Raw genomic sequence first — 26,587 nt, forward strand, 5'->3', positions numbered from 1 at the left:
TTGTATTTCTATTTTTTGTAGTACTTCATTGTTGCACATTACTCTTACAGTTTATTTAAAACTAGAAATAATAAAGCAGTTGAGGTGTTTCAGCCTGTGACATTCAGTATCTGTTGGTGCTTCAGCTGTTTGAATAAGTGTAAGTCAACGCCAGGCCACGCTTCCAGCTGAGTCTTTAAGTAGTGTGTAACACCATGAATGAGGAACAGTAAATGTCAATAACTGATCAAGAGTAAGTTTTTCTTAGTCTTTCAATGAAACACATGGACAGGCACCTAGGATTAAATCTTTTGATTCGTCATCCACAGCTCTCATCATGAATGACTTCTCCTGTAACACAGAGCGCTTCAACACTTTCATCACTTCTGACAACAAGAGATTTCTGTGTGTAAAACCAGGCAGTTATGCAATTGCTCAGAAATGATCTGTCCATAGACAAGGACGCAGGTGCCCACCTATGACCTGGTTTATTAATACTAAGCTAAAGAAGAAATGATCTCACTGTAGTTCTCACAGCTCAGGACAAGCAGACACCTGATGACTACTGAATGGAACTAAAACAAGAATTCATAATTATGTTTGTCTATGTTTGATAAAACTCTGCATATGCAGTCAGGAGACTGATGACCTGTGAAATGAGCTGTTAGAAATGTGCAGATATGTGTAAACATTATATGTAGCAAAACTTCTGACCTACAGGAAATGATGACATCGGATATGATGGCTGCTATAAAACAAAAAATCATTCATATGATAAAAATGAACAAGTTGTGTTTCCAACTTTAAAACATCTTAGTGTCTGCTGCACTTTAATTCAAGAGTAATCTCATTAAATGTATGAGAACATTTAATCACATGGCCCCATAACAGCTGGGATGGCTCCAACCTTGAAATGAACAAGCAGAAGGAAGTTGATGGATGGATAATCCAATGGGGAACATTAAAGACCCTCTCACCAGCTTTCATTTATTAAATTTGTATTTACTGAACGATTTCTGCTGTGTATTTGCATTGATACTCAGACAACAACTCACATGTCCTCTTTCTGTTTGTGGTGCATGATTCAGGCAAACACATATTACATATATAGATTGTTATGCTATGACACAGTTTCACATTTAATGCTCTATGATAATGATGAGGTCCAGTTTAATAGTACTGCTAGTGTCTAATGAAATGAATTGAACACATGTGATTTTGGGGTCCAGCAAAGTGAATATTTTTCACTGTGGATAAAATACATGGAAAGGTTTAATGAGTCATCAGCTACTTCACTACAAAGATGATGTGATTAAAGGTTCTCATACATTTAATGAGATTCATCTTGAATTAAAGTGCAGCAGACACTAAGATGTTTTAAAGTTGGAAACACAACTTGTTCATTTTTATCATATGGATGATTTTTTGTTTTATAGCAGCCATGATATCCGATGTCGTCATTTCCTGTAGGTCAGAAGTTTTGCTACATATAATGTTTACACATATCTGAACATTTCTAACAGCTCATTTCACAGGTCATCAGTCTCCTGACTGCATATGCAGAGTTTTATCATCATGTGTTCATGAGAGACAAACATAATTATGAATTCTGAACATTATGAAAACTGTTACTTCAGTTTGTTTCTGGTTTGTTGTAAGGAAAAGAATTCTGCCAGTGGAACAACTAAATTTACTTGCAAAGTTATAAAATTAGAGAATGATTCATCATAACCAAGAATTGAGTTCAAACCTCACTTGTCACCAGTTACTTGTGCAATCATGCCATAGACAAGGTGTTCATTCAATGACACTTTCATAGCACTGTTTTCTAATACCCAACATCATCAGCAAACGGAGTGAGTATTTTGTCAGCGCCATGTTTCTTTGTATTTTGGGAATGAAGCAAAGAAATGAGATGAATGTTCATCAACGAGGAATTCAGACTTGGTGGTAAATTGCACACATCCAGACATCCAAGCTTCTGGAGGCTTTGTCAAGACCCTAGGGGGATTTGATGTTTCAAAGTCCTCATAAAAAACTTAAATTTGCAGTGCGCCATTGGATTTTGAGACTAATGGTTGATGTCTGTAACATCTGCCGTCACATAAAGCCTCACACATTGCTGGTTTATTCATGTGTTGTGAAACTTCTGCATTTTTGAAAATCAACTCTAAAGTTTTTAAAAAGAGGTACATAAATGAAAATGTCATTTACTGAAACTTGCTCGTATAAAGCAGATGATTCACTTCTCTTTGAATCATATCACACCCAAATGAATTTCAACTGGGATCCATGTTCAGTAACACCTGACTGATGTGCGTTTTGAACATTACATGTATCATCCCCAGAAGTACTATGAGAACAATTTAAATGCGTTCTAAAACCTGCAATAACCTTAAACAGCAGTGAACCTTCATCTTGGGCACAAATGAGAACACATTTTTTGCCTGGGTATAACTCAATGACTGTATAATGCTAAATGATTAGAAGCTCGGTAGCTACACACAGATACATAGCACTGTAATTTGTTTAAAACCTTTTACACCAGCAGTACGAGCAGCACCACGACACACTTTGATTCTGAAACTTGTTACGAAAGCTTCGGCACCGCCCACAATGAAATGTCTCAATTACCCGGGCCCTCCTCCTGCGGACTGAGTGGAGATTATGTGGAGATTGCAAAAATGAAATAAAACATTTCTTTTTAGTGTAACAGTAATAATTGTGCTGCATATTTTAATACTCTATAGAGATTTGATGTTTGCTTCGAGACTGTGGCTGTAGAAGTATAGAGAAGGTCAGAAGGAGTTGCACTGTGTCATTGTGGATTCAGAGAAAGCGTATGAGAGGAACTGTGGTCCTGCATGAGGAAGTCAGAAGTAGAAGAGAAGAATGTGAGGGTGATGAAAGACACGAATGATGACAGCAAGACAATAGTGAGGTCTGTGGTAGCAGCTACTGACAGAAAGTTCAGCCACGATGTGTCATTACATAAGGTGCCCTGAGCCCCTTCTTGTTTGCAGTGGTGATGGACAAATGAGGAAATGAGGATCACAGGTTAAAGGTGAGTTTGGGGCAGATGATCTGCTGAGGTGACCTCTAACAGTCACAGGCAAAAGAAAGAGATTAAATATTCTTACGGTTTGAGGAATCTATCCAGAAACTGGAAGCTGCAGACTCTACAGTACACAATCTGTAGTTACAGTAGATCAGAGAGTGCCATCTCCTGGCCAGCAGCGGTAACTGCTGCAGACATGAAGAAACTGGATGAACGTCATTCTCCCTCTGTCAAAATATTACATTATTCGTATTAGAAATGTTCTATTACAAATTAGCCTGCAATCATGGGTATAAATGCAAAATAGCAAATAGTAATTCAGAAAAAGAAAAAAACACCAGCTAGCTATTGTTTGGACTGCAAACAAATAAACAACAAGTAAAAGTCTTTATTTAACCAGGTTCCAGGAGACCAGCACAGAACAGAAGAAGCTTAATTATTTAGCAGTATGCCTAAAGTCCACGAGACAGTGTATTATACACACTGTATACATCAGTTCTACAGTAGATAAACTAGAAGTTTCAAAACTTACAAGTTATAAGCTTTTGATTGCATATGTGTGTCATAAAATGAATAGTCGTATGAATTTAACAGTCTTGCATGTGTCCTGTCCATCAAAGGATAAATGATCTATAAAATAGAGGACTAAATGATAGCAAATTGGTTTTGCTTTTTCGAGCATACCTTAATCCAGGATTGGGCAATTCATTTTCCCAAGGGGCTACATAAGAAACTGGAACACACAGGCACAGCACCACAGTTCCAGTTTCTCATGTGGCCTCCTGGGAAAATTAATGTTCCAACCCTGCCTTAATCAGTGCTGGCACAGTGCATGCTCTTATCACCATTGTCAATAAAAGACTGAATGTGATATCACTGACTGAATTATGGCCAGAGGAGTGAGATGCTGAAAGCAGAGGTGCAGAGTTTGTGGATGAAGAACTTAATGACAGTTATGTGCTGTGAAGCAAAGTAGTTTGTAGGCTGAGTTGACACTAGTAACCATAGGCATACAGCACATTTTATGCCTCTGTTCACAGGTGTGGATGTGGAGTAGGGCCCACAAAATTAGTTGAGATCTAAGCAGGGCACCTGCTTAGATCTCAACTTAATGTGCTCAAACATTAGACGCACCCATTGCGCTTCTCATTCAATCAAGCCACGCATGCTCGAGCTGACTGTCACTTTTTCACGTTTAAGGCTATTAATGTAATCAGGACTTCAAACTGTTATGCAAGCTGTCGCTGCATGGTTTGCAAAGGAAGCACACTTGAAACCAACCCTCGCATATCCTTTTATTAGGTGTTTACAGTAACACAGCTGACCACAGTTCAGCTCCATGTTCTACAGTTAAGCCACACGCAGACGCGCATGGTGCACCTTTTAAGCCGTTTGCTTAGACAAAAAAAAATGTCTGCGTTAATGCTGTAAGCTTGCATGTCTTGTTACAGAAAAGAAGGGGTGTGTTGAGAGCTGGATGAAGTATTACGATAGCCTGTATTTATTTATAGCTTACCTCTTCCCTTTCAATTCGTAAAGTAATATGACAGGCAACCATCTCAAGCATACATGCAAACGCTGCACAGGACACATGTGTTCAGTGTGTATCAGGGTCAGATTCACAAGGATTCCAATAAAGCTTCCACATGCATGCCCAGCCCCTGTAAAACATTATGTTTCACTTTCTTCTTGAGTCAGGGCTAAGTGACCCCTGTGCTCCTCAGCAAGTGCACCGCCCTCTCCTTTCCTCATCTCCTCTCCTCTCTCTCACTCCAGCTTCATGTCCCCGAGTGACCCAGCTTCACATTCTAGCACTGCACGGGTGCCAGCAGAAGCAAATTAGACACCAGCACCCCCTCCTGATATGTACTTCTCTGTCCTACATCCATTATTTTTAGCTGGGATCCAAGCCTTCATCTTCACTTAATAAGGGAAAAGAATCCCTCATATTTGTACCCACCCCTAAATCCATCATATCAAAGTTCTTCATCACAAAACGGACACACTCACACACCTATGTCCTATTCTATATGATGCCTTCTCTCTTTGCTCACACACCTCCTTCCATCTCCACAGCTGTCTGTGTATGTTCTGTGTTGCATGCAGAGAGCAGGTTGGTCATCTCCCCCTCACTCCACCCTCTTTCACTGGTTCCTAACATACACTCAAGCACGCACACACACACAGAAAGCTGTCACCCCAGCCCTGCCTCATCTTCTCCATGCTTAATTACGTGCCACATAGGACCACGGTCACACCTATGTCAGACTAAGCCCAACCCCTCTTGCACCCTGAGCCCACTGCCAGTTGCCCATGTGGGGTTTTTAATAAGGTGGATGCAGGAGGCTGTCTTGCTCTCTTCTGGGTGACGCGGATTGGAAGGGGTTCTCCATACTTTCACCAAACTTTTTTTTTCAATATTTTTCGCCCCTTTCATTTACTTTCTGAAACTGTAAATACATCCACATTAGAGAGGAGTCATGAAGTGGACCTGGGTGCTTGTAGTAGTCTTGCTGTCCTTTGGGAGCATTTCACTGGGCAAGGAGAGCTTGGACTTCCCTGAGTACGATGGCAAGGACCGCGTTCACGACCTCAACGCCAAGAACTATAAGTCCGTGATGAAGAAGTATGACATTATGGTGGTGTACTACCATGACCATCCCGGATCCAGCCGCGCCGCCCAGAGACAGTTCGATATCGAGGAGTTGGCCCTTGAGGTGGGTTAAGATAAGAACTGTGGATAGATGGTGATGAGGAAGCTGTAATATTGGTATTTTATTCATGAGCACATAGATGCTTTCAGCATATTTAACTGCGGTTTTAAAAAAATGGACTGAATAAACTCATCTCCTGTCAGTGACTTGCAAAGAGGAAGTTATTATGGAGAACAGGAGATAAGGCGGTAGAAAATAGCTTTGCTGGATTGAGAAATGCTGAGAAGTGAAGTCCCAAAAATGTGTCACAAGCCTACGGTGTGTCGTCATGTCGACCACCCCGAGGCAAAGAGCTGAGCTGTGAGGACCCAAGGTATCATTTATTTTGGCAAAGGCTGAGCCTGTGTAGAGGATGTGTGTCTGTTTGTGTGCGTCTTTGTGTGATACTGTGTGTGAGGCGAGCAGTTGATGCACTTAACACTCCCTCATCTGATTGCTCATCAGGCCTCACGCCAGCCTGGTTCACATTCCCATAAAAACACACTACATCCCTTTCCACACAAACCTTTCCACTTGTTTACTGTAAGTAAACAACTGTAAGTAAACAAGTGAAAACCACATTCCATTTTCCAAGAAAAGTTCAATTTATCACTTCAAGCAGCTGACTCCATGTTTGCAGACATGCTGATTATTTATACAGAGAGCAAAATTCATTTTTACACTATAACGATCACAGACACAATGCAGAAGTAAGAGGTGCCCAGAGAGCATTTGAAGACACACTTGATATTGTTTAAAGAAGCAGTTATTTGAGAACTGCACTGAACATTGCAGTTCTGAGAAACCAGGTTGATTTCTGATTTATGGCCTGCACTAGATCACGTAGCAACAGTATTTTATGGCATTTGGCATGGCTAATGTACAGTGTAATGTCAAGGCTGCTACCCCATATGCTTGTTGCATTATTGTAATTTGCAAGCCTGGTTTGTTGACTCCTGTTTAAATTTTTTTTATTTTTATGACAACTCTAGGCCAAAAAGGATCATATAAGGAACTCTCAACAGCCCCTAAAAATAAAAATTGTGACAAATATTCTGACTTTGCCTAAACAAATATAGCAGAAATTGTGTGCAACGGATCTCATCAGTAACCAAATCTCATGTGAACAAGACAAAGGAAAAAGGATGAAGGGCTAAAAAAAAACTAGTAATAAATAGCAGTAATGAGGAAAATATTAATAACAAATCAGACAGAGAGAGCAGGAGAGTGAGAGATACGAGAGAGGCTGCTCTCCTTGGCGAATCACATCAAGACCCTCTGGTGTCTGCGTATAGGGCACTGTTGCTCAGCCTTGGGGCTCCAGGCCAGCGCTTGAGATACTGGCTCCAGTAGTGCCAGCTCAGCTCTGCGCTGTGATTGACACATGCAGTACTGTACTTGTCAGCGGATCCCAGAGTATTGAGCATCATTGCCATCTCACCAAAATAGTCCCTGGGGCTGGTGTGGCTTCTGGTGCTATATTTATCCTGAGCTGCTTTTGTGGTGGGTTGAGCTCCGATGGCTTGTGTTTCTCCTTCTGAATGTATTTTGATTTACATTTAATGAAGCTTTATTTATAGTAAGAGGCAACTGCAAAAGGTGCAAACATTTCAGAGGTCAAGGAGCCCTGTGGGGGTTAGTGAAAGTCAAATGAAACATGACATTGTGATGGTGATAATTAAGTGCTTTCGTCCATGCCATTTGAACTTGGTTGATTTTGTTATTAAAGTGACCTCTCAGGTCTGTTACGAATGCTTTGTCAAGGGAAGCGCTGTAGACCAATGTAAGGAAAAGCACCTGCATTCTCCAGACAGATTGCAGGTGCTTTTACACTTCAACACTGAATGGCACACATGAAGGTGTACATGTCTTTCTTTGTTACTCTGCTCATCAAAATGAGCAGATACAGTCAGGTGCTGCACCAGCTGAATATCACTACAGTTCGTAACATCTCAGCCAAGAACAAAAACTGAAAGAAATGTACAGCTGCAGTGCACGCAGACATGAAGCTATGAAATCCCACCCCAGATACTGAGCCTGCTGGTTTAACTTTACATGTAGTTGGGGAGGTTCAATTACTCTGAGCAAATGATCTCATCCATGTCACATCAAATACACATTCAGAACACCCAAGTTCCAAAAACAACTTTGCAGGTTTCAGACTAGGAGGAGCAGGCAGACATAGTTTGCTTTTGCTTTACATACTTTAACTGAAAGACATTTGCAAAAACAATTTATCTGGGTAAAAATAATGTGCTTTATTCAAATGGACATTTGGTGAAATTCACTACTAGGTACTACCAAAAAAATGTATACACATATATTTTTTGGGGAGGCTAAATATGTTTATAGACTAAATATAGCCTGTAAATATATGCCACAAAGTAAATGTGATATATACAACCATGAAGCATTAATCCATTTGCCTGTAAGAAGTTTTATTTTAGTCTGTGTAAATGCCAAAAGGGCACAGTCTGCAAAAAAGGTATAGTGCAATGAAGGGAATAAGTCTGTATGATGTGTAACTTAAAACTAAGCTGCAAATTTTAAACTATTTCACTGTGCCCCACTCATCCAAAACTCCAGTCAGGTTAAAAGAAATTCAGAGAATTATCTGCACAACAAACTGCAGGACAGCCTGGTTGGGCTAACTATTTATGCCAGTAAAGCAGCTGCTCAAGATTTCTGACACCAGTGTACATGTATGTGTGTGTGTGTGTGTGTGTGTGTGTGTGTGTGTGTGTGTGTGTGTGTGTGTGTGTGTCTGCAAGAGTTTGTGTGCACTGTTTACCCTTCAAATGCACTGAGACAGCTCTCAAACAACTTCCTCAATGCAGCTGAGCTGCAAGTGTGATGCTGTCATTGGTGGACCCAACTGTCAGTCACAAGGTTCAAGTTTCATACAGATTTAGAAAGTGCATAAGCGGCGCTCTGAAAAGCAGGCTTTTATGGTAATGAAACTACTGAGTGAGACAACTTTGTCAAAAGGTGTAAATAATAGTGTAGGGGTGTAATGGTGTAGCCTTCCAAATGAGTAAAACACACTATCCCACCACCCCACCCTTTTTTGTGTTGAACTAATAAATTGTTTAATTATTTATGTGCAATGTTTTACAGCTTGCAGCCCAGGTCCTGGATGAGTTTGAAGATGAAGATATTGGAGTTGGTCTCATTGATGCAAAGCACGACAAGGCTGTTGCAAAGAAATTAGGTAAATACAGCTGCAGGCAGTTGGTACATGGCTTATTGTGCAAAAGTCAGACTAGCCAAACAATCACAGTTAAGTTACTGTAACAGAAGTTAGCTAAAATATAATCTGAGCTAACCTGTTCAAAAGCCGCATGATTAAACACAAAATGTTCTTTCCCCTTAGGCCTTGACGAGTCTGACAGCATCTTCGTCTTCACAGACGATGAAGTCATAGAATATGATGGCGAGCTTGCAGCTGACACTCTTGTGGAGTTCATCTATGATGTTCGTGAGGATATAATCTCCCAGTTAATAGCCTGCCTTATTTTAGCAATAAAATCTCTAAATACTGATTTTTCTTCCTTTGAAGATGACCCACAGAGCTTTATTCCAGTTTATTCTCCTCTCTGTCATCTCTGTTGTCTCTCCCTTTTCTCCTTTTCCACAGGTTCTCGAGGACCCTGTGGAAATAATTGACAATAGTAAGGAACTAAAAGGCTTTAAAAACATCGAAGAGGACATCAAATTGGTGGGCTACTTTAAGAGTCACAAGTCAGAACGTAAGAATCCTGTGATACTGTAATGTCATGATAGCCTGTATTGTTTTTAGATAATTCCACATCAAGCAAATTAAACAGCATCCTAACTCTAGGATAATTATCAGAATGTTTTCATTGCAGTTGCTACTATTTGATTTAAGTGAGCACACAAAAACACCAGTAATGATGAGAACAAGAAGTCTACATTCTTAGATATTTCATACATATAGCAATCTACTGAAACAACTTGATGGATGCCTTTAAATTTCAGATTTTGAGGCTTATGCTGATGCTGCTGAAGAGTTCCATCCACACATCCTGTTCTATGCCACATTCAGTCCCAAGGTGAGTAATCAAAGTAAGTTACTTGAGGCTACTATGTGATTAGTCTAGTTTCAGCTTTCAGCACAACTGGTAAAGCTAAAGTCTTTTGAGCACTACGGATATGGGGATTGTTTTTGTAAGGATGATCAGACTCAAAAATTTAACTCAAACATAGAAACATTAAAATGAATTTCTTGAAAACTGTATATTTGCTTGCATGTTTTAATTATCTGAAAACATTTTATTTTAAAAAGTGGCAGAGGGCCCAAGATTGAACTCTGAGGCACTCCATATTTTATGTATCCAGTTTTTATGTGCAAATATAAATACAAAAGCTTTCTAAAAAAAAAATCTGAAAAATATTTTAAACAAGAATTTTAGATTGCTCCTCCCCTTTTTTTCCTCCCCATCCCCAGCTGCCTCCCTCTTCCCGCTCCAACACACCCACCCACACAAGTAGGGCATTGGGGTGCGGGCGTGTCACCAGGGTGCAGGGGAGGCATTCCCCCCCCCCCGTCCCCTCCCCGTCCCCTTCTGGCCACCTGTGCCTCAGAGCCGGCGGGCACGCCACTGCAGCCTCCTCTGGCTTCTGCTCCGTGGCTACTGGGTGACCCCTCATCTGGGGCTCTCCTCAGCTCTCCCCAGGAGGGTGGCACGGATGCCCCTCCGGTGGTCCTCCTTGGGCTCTCGCACTCTGGGGCCTCTGGATGTCTGGGGCCTGGATCTCCTCCATGCCTGCTTCATGCCCTGGGGGACAGGGCTATAGATCTCTACATCCTCTAGCACAGCGTTCCCCAACCTTTTTTGCGCCACGGATCGGTTTATGCCCGACAATATTTTCACGGACCGGCCTTTAGGGTGTCGCAGATAAATACAACTAAATAAAACTAGTACCGGTAAAAAAGAAGATTTATTCATAACACACGTGAAAAGACCCAGGAAAACCGAGTTAACGATAAAAATGATAACAAAATAACGCTGAAAACCGATAAAAACCCTGAAAACCATACATTTAACACCTGAGCCTCAACTCTCGCGGCCCGGTACCAAACGACTCACGGACCAGTACCGGTCCAAGGCCCGGGGGTTGGGGACCGCTGCTCTAGCAGACCATTACATGGGGAAACCTTTTGAATACAGTCATGTCTGTCCCGTCTGTAACAACTGAAAATAAAATAAAATAAATAATAACAACAAAGATTGATCAAATGGACCAATGTGGCAAGGCCGTGATGATCCATTTGGCAAAGTAAATCCATTGGGTATCCTTGTTGGTCTTCAGACAACAATTCTGACGGCTAAAGAACCAAATGGGACAGGCAAAAAAAAAAAAAAAAAAAATTTTAGATGGCAAAGGGCAGCCCTAGTGGAGCCCATCACCCACCGGGAACGAGTCCGACTTATTGCTGGCAATGCGAACCAAGCTCTTGCGACGGTCGTATAGGGATCGAATGGCCTGTAGCAATGCGCCAGACACCCCATACTCCCGCAACACCTCCCACAGGACACCCCGAGGGACACGGTCGAATGCCTTCTCCAAGTCCACAAAACACATGTACACTGGTTGGGCAAACTCAAGTATCCTTCAGAGGATAAAGAGCTGGTCCAGTGTTCCTCAACCAGGACGTAAAACCGCATTGTTCCTCCTGTATCCGAGGTTCGACTAACGGACGAACTCTCCTCTCCAGCACCCTGACTGAGACTTTCCCAGGGAGGCTGAGGAGTGTGATCCCCCTGTAGTTGGAACACACCCTCCAGTCCCCCTTCTTAAAGATGGGGACCACCACCCCGGTCTGCCAGTCCAGGGATACTGCCCCTGATCTCCACGCAACATTGTAGAGGTGTGTCAACCAGGACAGCCCTACAACGTCCAGAGCCTTCAGGAACTCGGGCGGACCTCATCAACACCAGGGGCTCTGCCACCAAGGAGTTGTTTAACTGCCTCAGTGACCTCGCCTCCGGAAATTGGCGGATCATCCCCCTCATCCCCAGACTCCGCCTCTTCCTCGGAAGACGTGTCAGTGGGATTAAGGAGGTCCTCGAAGTATTCCTTCCACCGCCTGACAATTTTCTCAATCAAAGTCAGCAGCGCTCCGCCAGCACTATACACAGTGCAGGTAGAGCACCGCTTTCCCCTCCTGAGATGCCTGACGGTTTGCCAGAATCTCTTCGAGGTAGTCCGAAAGTCTTTTTCCATGGCCTCTCCGAACTCCTCCCACACCCGAGTTTTTGCTTCAGCCACTGCCCGAGCCGCATTCCGCTTGGCCTTTCGATACCTGTCAGCTGCCTCCGGAGTCACACAGGCTGACCAAGCCCGATAGGACTCCTTCTTCAGCCTGGTGGCTCCCTTCACCTCTGGTGTCCACCATTTGGTTCGGGGATTAACACCACGGCAGGCACCAACCACCTTGCGGCTGCAGCTCAATGCAGCAGCTTCAGCAATGGAGATGCTGAACATGGTCCATTCGGACTCAATGTCCCCAGTCTCCCTCGGAATGCTGTTGAAGCTCTGCCGGAGGTGTGCGTTGAAGATCTCGCGGACTGGGGCCTCTGCTAGACGTTCCCAGCACACCCTCACTACACGTTTAGGTGCACCAGGTCTGTCCAGCGTCCTCCCCAGGGAGGTCTGGGCCTCTCTGCTTAAGCTGCTGCCCCCGCGACCCAGCCCCGGATAAAGCAGATGAAGATGGATGGATGGATGGAAGAATTTTAGATGCATCTTACATTGCATTGTTTTGAAGATTAAAGTTATGGTTACATTATTATTTGTCCATCATGTGATCATCACGCAAGAAATAAAAACACTGTGTGATTACCAGTATTTGTGAAGCCATTGGATCAGGGGGCGAGCCTTTCCAAGGTATCCTTAATCAATTCATTCAAGTTAGTGAGGCCTAAGTGATCTTTCTTATATCTAAATATCAGACAGATCTTCCACTAAGATGTTAAGTATATGTTAAGTAAAGCATTTTACACTGTTGTTTCTCTTCCACCCATTGTACACTCACAGATCAGTGGTGGTGAAAAGTGCAGAGTAAGGTACTAGCTGAACTGCTAAATGGAGTGACTTAGGCTTGCAGTGTTTTGCTCAAGTACATTTTAACATATGGATTGAAACATCAACCCTGCAATTAGTCACAAACCTTGGCTAACTTACTAAACACAAATATATATTAATAACACTTTCATTTTTCTTAAGCAAAAACAAATAATAAATAATACACCATTAATATATCCTTTATGGTCAGATGAGGGTTTGAGTTCTTTGGCCCTGTCTTACAGGTCGCCAAGGCTCTGGACCTGAAGCTCAATGAGGTGGACTTCTATGAACCATTTATGGATGAACCAGTTGTTGTCCCAGGAAAACCTTACTCTGAGAAGGAACTGGTGAAATTCATTGAAGATCACGACAGGTAAGTCCTATTTTTGCCACATTAGAAGGATCTCGAGAGGTACAAGCTTCATGATCTGAGTTCCAAGTAAAGGGCATTAAGATTTGAGTAATCTTTGCTTGTTAGACCAACCCTGAGGAAGCTGCAGCCCCACAACATGTACGAGATCTGGGTGAGAAATTATAAACTTGAATTATATTTCCTAGACATAACTTTAATAAGATTGTAACCTAATGTTTTACAGTTTCCCTGAAATTCCGGCCTTTTTTCCCACAGGAAGATGATGTTGATGGTGAACATATTATTGCCTTTGCAGAGGAGTCTGACCCAGGTAAAGGAATCTTAAATGAAGTATAAAAACATATCTATGAGCATCTGTAATGACAGTTGTTTCTGATCATCCTGTAATGCTGTTTAGTTTTTGTTATTTAGATAGCTGTTTAGCTTAGACTGCGATGTACTTTTCCACTACTCAGATGGTTTCGAGTTCCTGGAGATTCTAAAGCAAGTTGCCGAGGATAACACTGACAACCCCGACCTCAGCATTGTCTGGATCGACCCTGATGACTTCCCTCTGGTAACAATATGAAGCAGTGTAATATGCTCTTTAGAAACAAGAGGCTGTGAGGCACTCTGCACAGTTTTACTGATAGCAGTTGGGTTGATAACAGCAACTAATCTTTTGCTTACTTTCCCCTGCAGCTCCTGCCACACTGGGAAAAGACTTTTGGAATTGACCTGTCGCACCCACAGATTGGTGTTGTTGAAGCTGATGATGTAAGTAATATTTTGAGTATGACCTTATTACCAAATTCAAAACATTTCTTTGTATTGTTCCTCTGATGTACTGTTATACATTCTGTTTATAGTTCAATTCAATTCAGATTGAATTCAGATTTCTTTATACAGCACCAAATCACAATAACTGTTGCCTATTATTAAAGGTGCTTTATATTGTAAGTTAACGACCCTACAGTAATATAGAGAAAACCCCATCAAACCACCCCCTATGAGCAAGCACTTGGCAACAGTGGGAAGAAAAAAACTCCCTTTTAACAGGAAGAAACTTCCAACACCACCAGGGTAGGGGAAGGGCAGCCATCTGCCATGACCAATGAGGAGAGATGAGTTATTAATTATTACATTTGTTCATTTTCAATTTAATATTTTTATTCTTAGGCTACGTCCACACGTACCCGGGTATTTTTGAAAACGCAGATTTTTCTATGCGTTTGCACCTTTCGTCCACACATAAGCTGCGTTTTTGGTCACTGAAAATGGAGATTTTTAAAAACTCCGGCCTGGGTGGATATTTTTGAAAACTCAGTTTTTGCATTTACGTGTGGACAACAAAAACGGAGAAAACGCAGAAAACGCAGCGTCAAAGGTGTGCGCCTTTTTTGACGTCACACTGTGCGCCACGTTATTGTTTCGGTGAAATGAATTTCTACAATACTGTTACTGTTAATTCTACTCTCTGCAGTGTTTAAATGCTTACATATACACACACAGTTACTGTCCCTCCACACAAACGACTCGGTTCTGCTTCTATACCCCAGCTTTGTTTACTATTTCCCACCGAGGCTTCTAGACTTCTGATTGGCCAACATTTCTACACGGTTAGGAATATATCGCCACCTGTTGCTTTCCTTCATTTCTGCATTTACTTGTGGACGGGATTATTTTTTAAAACGAAAACAGAAAATCTCAGTTTTCAAAAATACCCGTGTACGTGTGGACGTAACCTTAGACTCTAGATCATCCTTATGTCAGATACACTTTACTTTCTCAGTTAATGGTGTATCTGATACAAGCTATTTTAGTTTCATTTTTGGAAAAGTTAGTATTTATTAAACCTTTTGACATTAAAAAAATGTATCAACTTATTGCTTTATAATGTTTATTAACGTTTTTTGGGAGAAAATTACAATGATGATGAAGAAGTCTCAAAAATTTTCAAAAACTCACGTATCAAATAAGCTGCACTTGGCATTAAGGCCACCAACTTAAGCTTGCTTTGTTTGGCTCTCACAAAGAGAAAGACCTGAGAGCCAGTGGGAGGGGTTGTGGTCAGAGTCAGTGGTATCTGTCTCAGATAACCAAATAAGCTCTCTTTGACATCACACAGAGCCAAGACTAGAAAGAAATGTCTGAAACTGAGGGTTTGGAGCAGTATGAAGCTGGGATTTTGGCTTACATGGATTACAACGGTCATTTTTATTGTTAGTGTCCACTGTGGCACACCAATGCTAGACCTGACCACATAGTTCACTCAGTACACTTTTTATTAGGTTGGTGGTTCTTTCTGCACACGGCCACAGCTTTTCAGTTGTGTCCCACATACACACAGCAACCCCACCCTCAGGTCCCGGCACTTGTCATGCAGAGGAGGCGTGATGAACTGATGGAGCTCTGGTGTGTCAGCCTCCCCTGCAGCCGCACCACAAACCACGCCCAGCCACATCCACTAATGTAACAGCTTACACTTGACAGAAATAAGGGAGGCATATGGCCATGGTTCATTCAAGTTTAGGCTCATCGTGTCTTTAAAGGTACCCTGAACCTTCACCTTTTCAGAGAATCCACAACAGAGCAGTTACTGTTGGTTTTTTGCCCCCAGGCTGACAGCGTGTGGCTGGACATGGATGACGGTGAGGACCTGCCCTCTGCAGATGAGCTGGAGGACTGGCTCGAGGATGTTCTGTCAGATGAAATCGATCCTGATGACGATGATGACGACGATGACGACGATGACGACGATGATGACGACGATGATGACGACGATGATGACGACGATGATGACGACGATGACGACGACGACGATGATGATGACGATGATGATGACGACGATGATGATGATGACGACGATGATGATGACGACGATGATGACGACGACGACGACGATGATGATGACGACGACGACGATGATGATGACGATGATGATGACGACGACGATGATGACGACGATGACGATGACGACGATGACGATGACGATGACGACGACGATGACGATGACGATTATTAAACAATTAAGTCATAAATTACTTTTCAAGTCTGACCAATGCAGTTTCAAGACTCAGCGTCACTAACTCTGTCATATCATCCTTTCTTGAAACCAGTTATCATGTTGATATCTCATCTTCTCATCACCCTCCCTCTGCATCACATCAGAACATTATTCCAGTAATCATTTGACCCTCTCACCTCCATATCCTCTAATGCTCCATGTAACAAAGTACTAAGAAGCCACAGTGCCTTTATCCCCACATGTAAAAATAAAAAAAAATGATTTGAAACCTTGCAATCTACTTCTATTGATTTTTATACTATTAAAGTGTTTATTTTCCTAATACTGGAAGGGTTGCATTGTTTTATGCATTATGTCTGAATCCATCTGTGGAGTCTGTTGCCGTCTGAATGTGTATTATTTATGTTCACTTAGTTTCTTGTTTTCCCCACAACCGAAACGACTGAGGTCAGATCCTAGGGTGCTAACAAGCTTTTGTTACAGGTCTTGAATATCACCAGCCTACTCTGTAAAATCAATGTAATGCTGTACACTGAATGTGCTGTACATCATATGGATGTTTTCTACGATGATGAAATATGACAACAGCCATATTCTATTTTTGTAACAAGAGGAATTTAACGTACTGTGAAGTCTTAAATAAATGACAGCTTGGACGGAAACCTCACTACTGTATAGTTTTTAAAGATGTGTATGTGTGTGTGCATGTGTGAAATATACACGATAGCAAGTCATGAATTCTCATCCTCATCATGAAAACAATCTGAGGAGTTCTTCATCTCATCAAGTGTGCTTAGACTAAATAGGTACAAAGAAATCACTTTCAGCACTTAAAGCTACAGTGTTAAAATATTACTAAAGAAGATACAGTTTTGATACTTGCCACTTCATTAGGTAAACTTCAATGTTGCCAGGATAGCATCATGCAGTTGCTGCAGATTTGTTGACTGCACATCCATGATCCAAATCTACCACTCCTCTACATTGCAGAGGTGCTCTACTGCAGCGGTCCCCAACCTTTTTTTGCACCACGTTTATGCCCGACAATATTTTCACGGAACGGCCTTTAAGGTGTCGCGGATAAATACAACAAAATAAAACTAGTACCGGTACCGAAAAAAGAAGATTTATTCATAACACATGTGAAAAGACCCAGGAAAACCAAGTTAACGATAAAAACGATAACAAAATAACGCTGAAAACCGATAAAAACCCTGAAAACCATACATTTCAAACCTGAGCCTCAACTCTCACGGCCCGGTACCAAACGACTCACGGACTGGTACCGGTCCGAAACCCAGGGGTTGGGGACCGCTGCTTTACTGTACTGAAATTTAGTGACTGTGGCCATTTGAGTACAATGAACTCACTGTCATGTTTAAAGAACCAGTTTGAAATGACCTGAGCTTTGTGACATGGCACATTATTCTTGAAGCAACCTTCAGATGAGTACACTGTGGTCATAATATGGTTACCACCAATACTCAGCTAGGTTGTCGTGTTTAAATGATTCTCAGCTGGTACCAAGGGGCAGAAAATTTGCCATGATGATACTAGACCTCCCTCTCCCCAGCCACCTCCTCCAGCTTGTCCAGCCGAGAGATATAATCTCACCAGTGTACCCTGGGTCTGCCCAGGACACACTGGTGGTGGGACATGCCCAGAACACCTCACGCAGGAGGCACCCAGGAGGCATCCTTATCAGATGCCCGAACCACCTCAATTGGCTCCTTTTGATGTGGAGGAGCAGCGGCTCTACTCTGAGCCCTTCCTCGATGGCCGAACCTCTCACCCTATCTCTAAGGGAGAGGCCAGCCACCCTTCGGAGCAAGCTCATTTCTGCCTTCGAACGGCCTGTAGCAATGGGCCAGACACCGCATACTACCGAAGCACCTCTCACAGGACACTCCGAGGGACACGGTCGAATATCTTCTTCAAGTCCACAAAACGCATGTACACTGGTCGGGCAATCTCCCATGCACCCTCAAGTATCCTTGAGAGAACAAAGAGCTGGTTCATTGTTCCACAACCAGGACGAAAACCGCATTGTTCCTCCTGTATCCGAGGTTCGACTAACGGATGGATTCTCCTCTCCAGCACCCTGGCTGAGACTTTCCCAGAGAGGCTGAGGATTGTGATCCCTGTATAGTTGGAACACACACTCCAGTCTCCCTTCTTAAAGCTGGTAACCACCACCTGGTCTTCCAATCCAGAGGTACCGACCCTGATCTCGTGTTCAGATCCGAGAGGTCGTTCCTTCCAATCACACCCCTCCAGCTCTCACTGTCATTGCCCACATGAGCATTGAAGTCTCCCAGTAGGACAACAGAGTCCCCGGGCGGAGCACCCTCAAGCACCCTGACCGGGGACTCCAAGAAGGCTGGGTACTCTGAACGGTCACTCGGAGCATAAGCGCAGATGAGAGTCAGGACCCATTCCCCGACCCCAAAGGCACAGGGAACAAATCCTAATAGGAAACAAACCCCAGTGTACAGTCAGTAAGCCGAGGGGATACTAGGATACCCAGCACCTCCAGACTGAGATAGAGTCCCTCCCCTCTCCAGGAGACTGGTTCCAGAGCCCAAGCAGTGTATTGAGGTGACCCCAACTATATCTAGTGGGTACCTCTCGACCTCACGCTCTAACTCGGGCTCCTTCCCCACCAGAGAAGTGACATTCCATGTCCCAATTGCTAGTCTTGGTACCTGGGGATCGCTCTGCCAGGGCCTCCGCTTCTGGCCACTGCCCACCAGACAATGCACCCGACCCCTACGCCGCCTCCTGCGGGTGTTGGGCGCCCGCAGGAGGATGGACCCACAGCCCGAAAAAGGGAGATGAATACTCTCGGGCACCCTCCCCAGGCCCAGCTCCAGGTCGGGGCCCCCGTAAACCCTATCCCAGGCGGCATGAACTGTTCCTTTGATGTTCTACTCATGGGGGTCTTCTGAATCACTCCTTGTCTGGTCCCTCACCCAGGACCAGGACACAGCCCCTGGGATCCCTGGGACACACAAACTCCTCCACCACGATAAGGTAGTGATTTACAGAGGTGGGATAGAAAAATATTTTGGGGGAATTCAAAGGGTTTAGGGGATTAAATTTTCTTTGAGGATTTTCAGCTTGATTCCCTGTGGGAATATTAGAGGTCAAGCTACTGAAAAGATATCTCCAGTGATGAAGAGGTAGACTTGATAAGTTAAATATTGATGGACTCTATTTTGCCCCCTTCTGTTTTGTATTTCCTGTGTGCTTCTGTGCAGAGTCAGTGTGAACTTGAAAAAGCTTTCCTTCAAGAATGAAAACATAGCGTTACTCTGGGATGGTGGCTGTACTAAAAGATAAAACCAGAGTGAATTATGTTTATCATGAGCACTAATTACGCTGTGGCAGCAAACCAGAAACATTGCCATAATATTTTCATACTCCAGCCTACCTGTTTGTGCAAGTGCACAAGGTCTTTAAGAGCATACACCCTGTGTATCCTGTTTTGACTGGTGGGAGGGATAAAGGTGGGACAGAAAAATTACATTTTTGTTTATATGAGAGTCCTGGGTGTGTCTAAAAGCTGTAATAAAACTCTGATTTCAGTTTATTTCTGAAATTCCTCTTACAGGAACACCATGAAGAGCCACTTTAAAACTATAAGCTCTAAGCCACAATGTTATAACCACCTACCAATCAATGTTAAGGTCACTAAAGTGCAGTGAATCCTTTGGACCAGGCTTATTTTATCACATCATTATGGATAGTCACTTTATTAAACACCATCAAAAAGAAGAAGCAAGAAGGTTGGACATATAATATAGAATTAAAAAGAATGAGAGGAATACAGATATAGGAATACAGAATAGATATACCAGGGGAAGATTGCAGTATTTTCACATTACATCCGCAAAAAAGGCAGATGCTCAGATATTTTTAGGGGAAATTGCATATTACAGTTTTCCCCAATTGTTTACACACTTTCCTGAAAGAATGCCTCGTATTGTCAGAGCTCCACACAGAAATAAAAAAAACACACACACAAAACGGGCAAAACCCTTCAATTCTCCTGTAAATGAAACGCTACATTCAAAACGATATAATTTCTTGTCAAAATGGCATTTTGTTTTCAAATGACACACACAAACATCACATGAATAGACATTTATTAGAACCAACTGAACACTGATGTGCTTAATGTAAAACACTATGACCATTCTTCTACCAGTCATCATAATGACTTGCTGTAAGCCTTTTTTTTTGTTCAGAGTATGATTACTGTACAGTGCTGTAATTTATACAGTGCTGAGAGTATGCATCAATTGTGGGATTGTGTGGGACTTACTTGCATATAGTTGCATCGCAATTCTTTGACTCTTTCTGAATTGCGTTCAAATGGCACCCTGGTTGATCCTCAGATTATTTCTGTGCAAGAGATGGTCCAGTGTTGATAAGTTGACCCTATCAATATTTTGAAATATGTTGTTGTCTTCTATTATTTTTCTTTATATTTGTTATGAGGTTTTTTCTAGAAACCATGTTTATCATTTCAGTCTCCTGTTCAGGAGACCACCTCATGTTGGTAAGCTTTCAACTCTGCAATAAAAACAGTATACTGTAAAATACTGCAGCGTGACGTCAACTCCAAAGCCCTATTACTGTACTTGTACTTCAAACACAATGGCTACGACATGTAACTGATGCACTAATCCCCTGAACCAATTCTGCTACACTGCAAGCACGATTCCTACTTTTTTAAAACACACTTAAAAAAAACCAGAAAATACCGTAAAGTATGTGGGAAATGTACTCCTACTTTGTATTCCTACATAGTAGTGTGTAAACAATTGGGAAAAACTAACATAGATTATAGAAGTAGGGCTTCGACAGTAACCACGCTAATCCACAAGGTGGCGGTAATGCACCTTAAAGGTCTTTGCCGGCTGCCAATTAGCAAACTGAAAGAAGAGGAAGGCCATTCCTTTGGCCACTCCTCCCCCACTAGTAGACACACCTCTTCCCTCTGCAAACCATGTGGCTATACGGTTGGTAAATAAATACTTCTTCTAAATTTTAACTTCCTTTACGGTGTGAACTTCTGCACGGCAGGAACAGGCAGCATGTCGACGGTGGTCGTGAGCCTCCAGGCGCAGGTGGAGTCGGTGCTAGGCTCGCTGGTTAAAGCGGCCTCGGTGGAGTTAATCAAACTGTTCGAGAGCAGATACCGAGCATCCGAGGTGGACCTGGGCCGCGGTGAGGACGGGAAGGGAAGTGAAACCTCGGATGTTTTATCGAGCGGGGACACAAAACGGAGCATCGGAGTGCAAGTGGGCGACAGCGCGGAGGAGCCGTCGCTGCTTCATGGTTCGTGTTTCTGAGGCTTTAAACGTCGTTACTTCCTGTTTGTGTTCACAGCTCTGCTGCAGCTCCTGGTACACGAGTGGGGCTTTTAGCTCCAGTAAAAAAATAAATAAAAACATGTTTGAAAGTTATTCCAACAGAGTTCTGTGACGTCGATAAAGAAATAGTTTGATGCATGTTTGCATATCACCAAGCAATCTTGCACGAAGCTGAAGTGTAGTTGCCAGCGTTAACCCTCCCCCTCCTCTACTCCGTAGGGCTCACTTTTGTCTCGGATAGCGATTATGTGAGGGAGTGCAAGGAGGTGGTGATGGAGGGTTGCCTCATTCCGCCAGAAATCCTCTTGGCTGAAGATAATGGGCCTGCTGACCCCGAGTGGTCATCCCTGAAGGATCCGGTCAGTAAGAATTTACAGGGGCTGTAAATCACCTGTGGAATGAAGAACAGGCACTTTATGAAGCCTGGTCTGCTTTTCTCTGTTGCCCGTTTTTTTTATTACTGCGATGCTTCAGGTGCGGTATGCATTGCACTAGTCATGATGCATGCATGCAAATGTGTCTTGTTCCTTCTTTGGTCAGGTTGTGGATACGGTGGAGTTGAGCGTCCTTGGAGCAGAGTCTCCATCTGACTGTGGTGCTCAGACAGAAGTTGATTTGCATGGTAAGAACTTTGTGTTATGCTGACACAGTGGAAGCATGAACACATTATGCATGCTAGACACACACCATGCATACTACATTAAAAAAGTCAGCGTACAATTGATCTGGTTGCATAACTCATTTGTTTTGTTTTGCTTTTTGTTGTTTTCTTTTATCTTGAAAAGGGGCAAGGTACATGAGGCTAGCATCTGAATGTGCGAGGACCCGAAAATTCTGTAAAATAATTCATAAATAATTGATGCAAAGTAGAATGGGCAGTATTCTGATCTACCCTGTGCACAGTTCTGTTTGGAAATGATCCATTCATCATAAGCAATAGGATTAAGTTATTGAAGTTATTTTTTGTAACTTCTTTCATATTCCCTCCACACATCATAGCAACTCTCCCATGCATAATAGGAGAGTTGCTTTGATGCTACTTTCCAATGGACAGTGCCTGCAGGTACATATACACACATACCAGATACAGTGGGGCAAAAAAGTATTTAGTCAGCCACCGATTGTGCAAGTTCCCCCACTTAAAATGATGACAGAGGTCAGTAATTTGCACCAGAGGTACACTTCAACTGTGAGAGACAGAATGTGAAAAAAAAATCCATGAATCCACATGGTAGGATTTGTAAAGAATTTATTCGTAAATTAGGGTGGAAAATAAGTATTTGGTCACCTCAAACATGGAAAATCTCTGGCTCTCACAGACCTGTAACGTCTTCTGTAAGAAGCTTTTCTGTCCCCCACTCGTTACCTGTATGAATGGCACCTGTTTGAACTCATCATCTGTATAAAAGACACCTGTCCACAGCCTCAAACAGTCAGACTCCAAACTCCGCCATGGCCAAGACCAAAGAGCTTTGGAAGGACACCAGGAAAAGTATTGTAGACCTGCACCAGACTGGGAAGAGTGAATCTACAATAGGCAAGCAGCTTGGTGTGAAAAAATCAACTGTGGGAGCAATCATCAGAAAATGGAAGACATACAAGACCACTGATAATCTCCCTCGATCTGGGGCTCCACGCAAGATCTCATCCCGTGGGGTCAAAATGATCATGAGAACGGTGAGCAAAGATCCCAGAACCACACGGGGGGACCTGGTGAATGACCTGCAGAGAGCTGGGACCAAAGTAACAAAGGTCACCATCAGTAACACACTACAACGGCAGGGAATCAAATCCCGCAGTGCCAGACGTGTTCCGCTGCTGAAGCCAGTGCATGTCCAGGCCCGTCTGAAGTTTGCCAGAGAGCACATGGATGATACAGCAGAGGATTGGGAGAATGTCATGTGGTCAGATGAAACCAAAGTAGAACTTTTTGGTATAAACTCAACTCGTCGTGTTTGGAGGAAGAAGAATACTGAGTTGCATCCCAAGAACACCATACCTACTGTGAAGCATGGGGGTGGAAACATCATGCTATGGGGCTGTTTTTCTGCCAAGGGGACAGGACGACTGATCCGTGTTAAGGACAGAATGAATGGGGCCATGTATCGTGAGATTTTGAGCCAAAACCTGCTTCCATCAGTGAGAACTTTGAAGATGAAACGAGGCTGGGTCTTCCAACATGACAATGATCCAAAACACACCGCCCGGGCAACAAAGGAGTGGCTCCGTAAGAAACATTTGAAAGTCCTGGAGTGGCCTAGCCAGTCTCCAGACCTCAACCCCATAGAAAATCTGTGGCGGGAGTTGAAAGTCCGTGTTGCTCGGCGACAGCCCCAAAACATCACTGCTCTCGAGAAGATCTGCATGGAGGAATGGGCCAAAATACCAGCTACTGTGTGTGCAAACCTGGTAAAGACCTATAGTAAACGTTTGACCTCTGTTATTGCCAACAAAGGTTATGTTACAAAGTATTGAGTTGTATTTCTGTTATTGACCAAATACTTATTTTCCACCCTGATTTACGAATAAATTCTTTACAAATCCTACCATGTGGATTCATGGATTTTTTTTTTCTTTTCACATTCTGTCTCTCACAGTTGAAGTGTACCTCTGGTGCAAATTACTGACCTCTGTCATCATTTTAGGTGGGGGAACTTGCACAATCGGTGGCTGACTAAATACTTTTTTGCCCCACTGTAAATACTATGACGAGTACCTGGATTTCTGTCTGATGTTAAGTGTCATCAGTAAAGCTGTGGCTTTTTGCTCCCTCAGACCAGTAAACCACAACATTGAGAAACCTGTGTGTTCCTCTATGATGCAGGATGTGTATCGCACGCAAATATCGATTTTTAGCATCACGCGATAGTTTAATAATGTGGTGGAGCAAGTAGGCTTAGGCTAAATGCTTTTTTTATACACAGAGTAGCAATACAAAAGTTTGACTCAATTTTATTTATACAGCGCCAAATCACAACAACAGTCTCCTCAAGGTGCTTTATATTGTAAGGTAGACCCTACAGTAATACAACAGTGTATCATGAGAGTGTGCTGTGCTAACACTTGGAAACACTTTGTTGTGTTGCTGCCGTGTCGTGCTAACAGCAGCGATACTTGACCATTTCACTTCACAGCTACATGAATTAGCAAGAACACTAGCTCCGCTCGTCACTCACAGCACTCTGTCACCTGTCTTTAATAATTACCGTGGTTAAAGATTGTTAAATTTCAGAACGTTGTGCTTCCATCATTACACTCCCATGAAGCACATCGTGCACTCACTCATGTGATGCAAGAATTCGGACGGGGTAGAGCTGCAAAGTTTGAGTGCCAGTGTCACGCTGTTGCATTTTGTGAGCATTTTTACATTTTATGGTTTCAAATAATGTCAAATTCTTCAGTTGTGGGGATTATTTAACATACATACAAACATACAAAAACAAGGTGAGGACACGTGTAATGACAGTGTTTTAAATACCGTATCTGCCCCTGTTATTTGATGGCTCCTCTTCTATTATTTTGCATGCATAGCATCCACTGAGAGACAGAGACATTTTGTAAGAGAGTGAAGGGGTTTGGGAAGCTTCATGAAAGGATGGTGAAAATGTTCAGTGTCATTAAAGATGTATGTGATCTGTTTCAGTCTCCACAGAGACGTCAGCTGATCAGAAGCTTCTTGTAATTCAGCCTGACACGAACAACTCTGCTTCTGGGGAGAAGGTGAAGTTTGTTTGCCCGCTGATCCTTAAGCTGGAGTCTCCAACACCCAAAGTTGATCAATCGGAGAAGCCTGCTCAAGCCGAGCCTCAGCAGGCCAGTGTCAGCACAGCTAAAGGCACTGCCTACAGTCCATCCCCATCTGATGGCGCTGCGACTCCTGCACACACTGGAGTGTGGGAGTGGGTCCACGCTCAGAAGGAAGCAAAGAACCATCTCCAGATGAAATTGAAACTCACATCTCCAGATCCAAAGCTGCTGCGTCCCTGCGCAGTGCAGCTGGTAAATGTTCTCACGTTGCCTGAATCAGACATTCAGGGCGACGCTGCCAAAGCTCACAGCGTTGACCTCAAAAACGGTTGGCCTGTGCCAAAAGATCTCCGCCGTCATCAAGGTCTTCACACTGGCCATCGCCTGTGCTGCTTCACCAGATGCGCAAATGACATATGGCGCCTCCAAACGGTCATCAGTCGCTCCCGAGATGGATACTCTTGCAGCATCTGCGGGAAAACATTCAGCCGGAGGAAGATCCTCCGGCGGCACAAGCGCTTCCATACCGGAGAAAAGCCGTACTCGTGTTCTGCGTGCTCTAAAACGTTCGCCCTGCGAAAGAGTCTCCGCCGCCACTCGAGGTTCCACACGGGGGAGAGGCCGCACACCTGCACGCAGTGCGGTAAAAGCTTTCGGCTGCGAGACAACCTAAAAGCGCACTTGAGGTTTCACTCCGGAGAGAAGCCTTTCAGCTGTGCCACGTGCGGCAAGACGTTCAGGATCATGAGGAATCTAGAGAAGCACAAAGTGAACCACTGTGAGCTCTTCGTTCCTTCATTCAGAACGATCGCCGGCTTAAAGCTGTAGGAACAGCTGTGAGCAGCCACACGGATGTCTACCTCACACTGAAGACACTATAAACAGAAGCTGTCCCGAGAAACTTAAAGAAGAGAAGTGAAAGTCATAAGATTGCTTATGTTGATTGTTTATTTGGAGTTGTCCTAAAATAACTGGGGTTGTAATTGGATCTTAGGAGCTTGAGAAAAGAAGGCAGCTGGACTTCTTTAGGTTTGGAAAGACGTTTCGCATCCAAGAAGATGTCCCGGGTATTGACACCATAGTCGCTGACGTGGGACATTAAGGGTGAAACCACCTCCCAGGGCCAATAACCCCAATATGGTTTACCTGAGGCTCTCCACCTTCTTGTTTTTGAAACCAAAGCATCTTTCTAAACTTAAAGAAGTTCAGCTGCCTTCTTTTTTTTTCTTCTGTCCCACCTCCTATGACGACCAATGA

The 26,587-nt window shown here is 43.2% G+C and overlaps 2 protein-coding genes across 2 annotated transcripts; both read left to right on the forward strand.

Annotated features, from left to right (window-relative positions):
* Positions 1-5,339: 5,339 nt before the first annotated feature.
* On the forward strand, positions 5,340-16,864 carry casq1a (calsequestrin 1a). Its single transcript, XM_026150524.2, has 11 exons — positions 5,340-5,754; positions 8,848-8,941; positions 9,104-9,204; positions 9,368-9,479; positions 9,730-9,803; positions 13,065-13,195; positions 13,301-13,346; positions 13,451-13,505; positions 13,651-13,751; positions 13,877-13,951; positions 15,795-16,864. The coding sequence occupies exons 1-11, from the start codon at positions 5,518-5,520 to the stop codon at positions 16,197-16,199; spliced, it is 1,431 nt and encodes a 476-aa protein (XP_026006309.2). The 5' UTR covers positions 5,340-5,517; the 3' UTR covers positions 16,200-16,864.
* Positions 16,865-21,168: 4,304 nt separating this feature from the next.
* On the forward strand, positions 21,169-26,304 carry LOC113011394 (uncharacterized). Its single transcript, XM_026150954.2, has 4 exons — positions 21,169-21,548; positions 21,803-21,942; positions 22,124-22,205; positions 25,227-26,304. The coding sequence occupies exons 1-4, from the start codon at positions 21,305-21,307 to the stop codon at positions 26,156-26,158; spliced, it is 1,398 nt and encodes a 465-aa protein (XP_026006739.2). The 5' UTR covers positions 21,169-21,304; the 3' UTR covers positions 26,159-26,304.
* The last annotated feature ends 283 nt before the right edge of the window (positions 26,305-26,587 follow it).

This window comes from Astatotilapia calliptera, chromosome 18 (assembly GCF_964374335.1).
Source record: "Astatotilapia calliptera chromosome 18, fAstCal68.1, whole genome shotgun sequence".
NCBI lineage: Eukaryota > Metazoa > Chordata > Actinopteri > Cichliformes > Cichlidae > Astatotilapia > Astatotilapia calliptera.